Source organism: Gekko japonicus, unplaced genomic scaffold, assembly GCF_001447785.1.
Source record: "Gekko japonicus isolate JY-2015 unplaced genomic scaffold, Gekko_japonicus_V1.1 scaffold110, whole genome shotgun sequence".
Taxonomy (NCBI): Eukaryota; Metazoa; Chordata; class Lepidosauria; order Squamata; family Gekkonidae; genus Gekko; species Gekko japonicus.
Genome location: NW_015173675.1, coordinates 1,685,449 through 1,691,448, shown reverse-complemented (window position 1 = coordinate 1,691,448; position 6,000 = coordinate 1,685,449). Strand labels below are relative to the sequence as shown.

General features: G+C 45.3%; 1 protein-coding gene across 1 annotated transcript in view; it reads left to right on the top strand.

The window, feature by feature from the left end:
• Positions 1-247: 247 nt before the first annotated feature.
• SMARCA5 (SWI/SNF related, matrix associated, actin dependent regulator of chromatin, subfamily a, member 5) overlaps positions 248-6,000 on the top strand; it is a 28,457-nt gene continuing 22,704 nt past the window's right edge. Inside the window, exons 1-4 of the mRNA XM_015422918.1 lie at positions 248-259; positions 2,781-2,852; positions 4,744-4,910; positions 5,600-5,700. Of these exons, the coding sequence (XP_015278404.1) occupies positions 2,784-2,852; positions 4,744-4,910; positions 5,600-5,700 (337 nt within the window). The 5' untranslated portion in view covers positions 248-259; positions 2,781-2,783. The remainder of the gene's footprint in view (positions 260-2,780; positions 2,853-4,743; positions 4,911-5,599; positions 5,701-6,000) is intronic.

Here is a 6,000-nt window from a genome sequence, read left to right as displayed (position 1 = left end):
AAAGAAGAGAAGAAGAAAGGAAAGAGACCGGCGAGGAGTTCCATTCATCCTCCTGTGTTTACGCGGCGGTTGCCGTCCGGACGGCGCAGTTATGTCTACGGCGGGGCAGGAGACTGAGAACGGGGGCTCCCTCCCTGCCGGCGCTTCACTCGCCGGCGCGGAGACTGCGGAGGCTGCCCCGACCGTCGCTGAGGGGGCGCTTGGTGGAGACGGCGGCGGCGGCGATGGAAGAGGAGGCGGCGGCGGCGATGCCGCCGAGGTGGGTGGCCGTGACGGCCGGGAAAGGGGTGGCGCGAGGGGGCGAAGCTCTTCGGCGTCTCCCTCTCTCCCCCGAGGCTGCTCCGAACGGTGCCCGCTTGCCGGCTCCAGGGGTGGCTCTTGAAAGAGTGGGAGGCGGAGGAGCAGGTCGGAGTCTTGGGAAGGCTCTTCTTGCCCCGTCGGAGGACGGTTTGCGGGCCGCCGAGTCGCTTGGCCGGTGGCGCGTTGGGCTCCCGAACACCCGAGCCGCATGGGGCTGCTGAGACAATAGCGCGGGGGCTGGCGGGCTGGCAGGCGCCCTCTCGCTCACTCTCTCGGAGCGCCCTCCCTCCCTGCCTGCCTGCCTGCCTCAGAAGCGCCTCCGGGCTGCCCGAGAGACGCGCTCTTGGGAGCGCTCGCCGCCACCTCCGGGGTAGCCCGGCTGCCGACTGTGAAGGGAGGGGGGGGTCTCCTCGGGGGAAGCCGCGCAGTAGCAGCCCCCTTTTCCCTCTGGGCGATGAGCAGCTCTTGGAAGCCGCTTCCAGCCTCCTCCAGGAGAACGGTGCCAGAGCGTCCGACAGAGAGATCCTGCCGGGGCTTCCGCTGAAGCAGAGTTCTCCACAACTGCGTAGTGGGGCGCGCAGTGTCCTGGAATATTCTTGTGTCGCGTAATGTGCCTCCACGCGTGCTGCCGCTCTCCGGGCTGTTCCATCCCTCAGCGTCTTGCGGCGCGATAGGGCTGCCTCCGTTCCAGGCATCGCCACTCGCCACGAGGGCCTTCACTTCCAGTACGCGGAAGGCTCCTCAGACTCTGTGATGTTATTAAGTAATATCGGGGAACCCATAGAGATCTAACACACACACCCAAGTTAGTGTTGGGTCTCTTTTGTGTAAAAAAACAACAACACACGCAGACACTTTCTCTAACAAGTCATAACACTTGGTTATTGCAAGTAGCTGATTGGCTTGTTGCCTCTCTCCTTCCTCTTTCATTGTAATAGGCAGTGCCTTTCATGCTACCACATGAATTTCTGAACAATCCCTGATTGCCAAATTGCAGTGCATGTAAATTATGATTCATAGCTTTCTTTTTTTGGAATTTTTTATTGCTGTGCTATGGAAGCAAGTATCTAGGGATGCAGTTGTGGTGGTGAAATGGATTGACATTAATGTTGAAGAGGTCTTTCCTTTGCCTGTGAATTTAGAATTGTTGTGGTAGAAACATCAGGCAGTTGTGGAAGACAAGGATTTTCCTAGACCATTTCTTTCCTCTGTATATTTGTTTTTAAACATTTAAGACAGTATCTCAGGTGGCTTCATTTGACCCTTACCACCTGTTTTTTGTTTGTTTGCTTGTTTCTTATAGTTCTTCAGTCTCTTTCCTTTTCACCTACATCGGCCCCCTCCAATTTTCATTGTCTAGAAAGAGTTTTTTCCTGGTATTTTAAATTACCTATCTATTTTTTATTTATTTATTTTTTATTTTATTTAGGTATTTTTACCCCGCCCTACACCGCGAGCGGGCTCAGGGCGGCTTACAAGGGGCATAGCCCATACATAAAACCAATAAAACCATAACATTAAAAACCAAACAGTACAAATTGACAATAAAGTGCTTATCAAGATGGTCTTGGTATCTAATGCTGCCCATGAAACCTGATTTGTATATAGCCCCCTTGTTTCCATTTTTTCATTTCATACTTCCCTATCAAAATGGGTAGCTGCATTAGTCTGTCTGTAGCAGTAGAAAGGGGCCATGGTGGCTCAGAGATTAAGATGCTGAGGAAGGTCTGTAGTTTGGCAGTTCAAGACCCTGGTGCCACGTGACAGAGTGAGCTCCCGTCTGCCAACCTAGCAGTTGAAAAGCAAGAAATTGCAAGTAGATAAATAGGTACCGCTTTGGTGGGAAGATAACTGTGTTCCATGCACCTCGGCATTTAATCATGCCGGCCACATAACCACGGAAACGTCTTCAGACGGTGCTGGTTCTTCAGCTTGGAAACGGAGATGAGCACTGCCCCCTAGAGTTGGATTCGACTAGCTTTCGAGCAAGGGAAACCTTTACCTTTTCTAGCAGTAGAAAAGAGCAAGAATCCAGTAGCAAGTCATGAAAGCTCATACCCTGCCACAACTTTTGTTCGTCTTTAAGGTGCTATTGTACTCTTACTGTTTTCTAATACTTCACTATGTTGCTGTAGTTTTGTGAAGAATGAAACTCACATATGCGGCTTTATTCTGAAGTGAAGGATTAAAAGATCCAAAATGGACATGGGATAATTGTGCTGTATGTTAATAGAACTGGGTTTTTTAAAAATCAAAAACAGATTAGTACAGAACCAAATAGATCAAAAATAAGGTGTTTCCACCTTATTCCTAAGACAAAATGGTTTCATATTGCAGTGTCTGGTTAGAACAACTTGTTGCAAGTTTACCTGGCTTAAAATGGTACACAAAATGTTTTTAAAGCTACAGAAACATTTTTTTCACTACAAAATTAAATGTTCTTTTTTTCACATGAAGTCATCTTTTCCCCCCCTATTTAGGAAATGGGTGATGAATCATCAGGAAAACAAAAAGAAAATCAGGAACCAGATGGTACATATGAAGAAAAAATGGTTTGTATTTTTTCATCAGAGAATAGTGGTTTAGAGTATCAGAAAGTTGGTGAAAAGTTGATCTTGCTATTGTCTGAGGGTTCCCCCCTGAAATTGTTCATATTGGTGATGCAAATAAAATTGTAGGAAACAGTCACCATAATCTGTCCTGCCTGTCTTCTGCCCTCCTAGTTCCCTTCTCATCATCCTCTGTCATTCCCTGTGCTTCCCCATTCTTTGCCTCAGCATATACCTTCCACAGGGATGACGGGAGTGGATCCAGAAGGAAAAGGCTGGGGAATGTACTAAGAACTGTAGCCTGGCCCCATTATGTCCTGCCTAGCAGTCATCTAGACACCCAGTTGAAGGGAGAAATGGACTGTTATAGTGGTTGTAATTGATCCTGCTTGGCATGCACCATATTTTCCAGTTAAGGCCAGAAGGCTGTGAAAGTATTGAAAGACTTTGGAGAAGCCACCGTGGCTGCTCAGGAGCTATGTAACTATCCTTTTTTACTTATCTGTGTCTCATCAGAGAAGGGGAAAGGATAACTGCAGTGCATATGGCAAGGATCTCAGACTAGTGTCAGCTTCAGTGTGTTTCACTGGTTTTCTACCAGAGGGTCAGACATCTGAGCACCCTGCCCTGTTTTCTAGTCCAGAAACACAGCAGGTGGGGTTGCTAGGGCCTCCTGATGGGAACTTGTGCTTCCCACCACTGCTTCTTCAGGGGATCAGAGATTTTTTTTTAATTACCATTGTGTGTGATGTGACATCATTTCCAGGGAAAACCAGCATGTGATATCACATCACTCTAGGAATCACTGGAAACTATGGTTTCCGACAGTTTCTGGCAGTTCCTAGAGTGGTGTGATATTGCTTCCAGTTTCCACCTGAAAGTGATGTTATGTGTGACAGCAGACTAGTCTGATCCAGCAGGGTACTAACTCCCCCCGTCTTGGCACTTTGCCTGCTCGCCTCCTCCCACCCACTCCTCAGTTGCTGTTCAGAATATTGTGCATGCAAGGGGGTGGCTGAGAAGCACCTCCCTCTGGTGGATGACTACTGACAGCAGCTGCTACTGCGGGAGAGAAGGAAGTGGTGCCTATGTCGCACTGGAGGTTGTGTTCATGCAGGGGAAGCTAGTGTGCACGGTTGTGGCACTGAAGGCAGTTCTCTACCCGTCCCCGCCCTTTGGTGCTCTACCTGGCTGCTTCCTGCCCCACCGTTCTGCCTGCTGTGACGAGCATCCTCAAGGCTCCCCCACACTCAGCATTGCCTCCTCTCTGCTGCTCTGCTTCCAGGACAACCAAGGCATTTTGTCTATACAAGTGCAGACAATGCTGCTCGGGGGGGGGGGGGGGGGCGCAACTCCCCCTTCCTCCTCAACTTTAAAAAGTTATCAGATTTTTCTGCAGGCTTGGAGGGGGGTCCTCCAGGTTTGCAGGAACATCTTCTTTCTGTCTAAATGGCTGTAATCCATAGATTTAAATATTTGCAGATGGGGCCATGCTTGGCTTTCAGAATATATGATGCGTGTTGGAATTTAACATGCTCATTTTAGCCTTGGAGTTTGTGATGGCTTTGCATTTTCCCTAGTTCTTTCCATGGATCATTTCTGATTCTTACCTGTAAAAATGAAATAGAGATAAAGAGTGGTTCAACTTGATTTTGTTGAAAGCAGTAGATACATGATAGATGCCAGGGAATATCAGCATTCCTCAGTTGGTACCAAAATGTAATGTTTGAAACAAGAGCTGAATGTTGAGTGTATTTTCACATTTAGATTACATTGGCTTGAACTAGGAATGTGCTTTTCTTTGGTCTAACTAGATTCATTTGACTCTGAAATACTGAATGTTAATAGAATTCTAGCATCTGATATATCTACATCTGACACATTTTTATTGCAGCAAACAGATCGAGCAAACAGATTTGAGTATCTGTTGAAGCAAACAGAATTGTTTGCTCATTTTATTCAGCCTGCTGCACAAAAGACTCCAACCTCTCCCTTGAAAATGAAACCAGGACGACCACGAATAAAGAAGGATGAAAAACAAAATCTGCTATCCGTTGGAGAGTGAGTATTATCTGTTATGTGGGTTATCAGTAAAGAGGTGTTATGCCCCTCTTTGCAGATAAGTGGTGTCCTAAAATAGTTATTTGCAGAAGTGCTTTTGTTTGTACATGTGTAAATAACATTGTATGAATTGAGTAAATCATTACATAATCAGAGGCAAAGTCTGTAATAGTCTGATACAGGGGACCGATGATACAAAATGCATATGTGTGTGTGAAAAACATGATGACAACTTGAGAAACTTGAGTCTGGTAAAGTTGTATTAATATTGTGAAGCTTTATTCATATTTATGATATTTATAGATCTCTTTATTGGTGGTTAGTTGCCTTGGGTGAGAATGAACATGGCTTTTTGTGAATTGTATATTGTAGTTTTCTTAAATTGTGCTGCTGGAAAGCCTTTTACACTTGAACAATATTAAAATTCTTAAATATCATTCTTTTGGAAAAGCTTATTCATTCTTTCTATAGCATGTTTAATAATACATGTATTGTAAATGGCTATATATTAATACTAGTTGCCAATATTAGTTGAGTTTACATTTGGCTAAAGAACATTTGTAACTTAGTATTTTTTTTAATTAAAAAATTTGCTATGTAGTTCATAAAGGGTATTAATAAATTTACACGTTTTGGTGTGTTGGAAAGCACTGTAGCTTCTGCTTAGTGTCCACTAATACTGTTTTTAGCTATCGGCATCGGAGGACTGAACAGGAGGAAGACGAAGAGCTGTTGACAGAAAGTTCAAAGACAACTAATGTATGCACCCGATTTGAAGATTCTCCATCATGTATGTATTTTCTCTTGTTTATAAATTTAAGACTGAGCAAGTCCTGAAACAACAGTAAAACCATAAAACACCTGTTATAAACAACATTTCAGTCGCCCAGAAAAAAATGTTGATCAATCCTGAAAGCCTACTGCAAAGAAGTTTTCACCTGTTTGCTGAACTATATCAATGAAGATGGTGTTGGGGTCTCCTTTGAGAGGACATTCGTCTCATTGGTGCTGTCTTGTGGTGAACCTAAAGGTGGGGCATACAGAGCAAAACTTCAGCTGAAGCCTTTTATCTGGAAATAGCCACATTGGA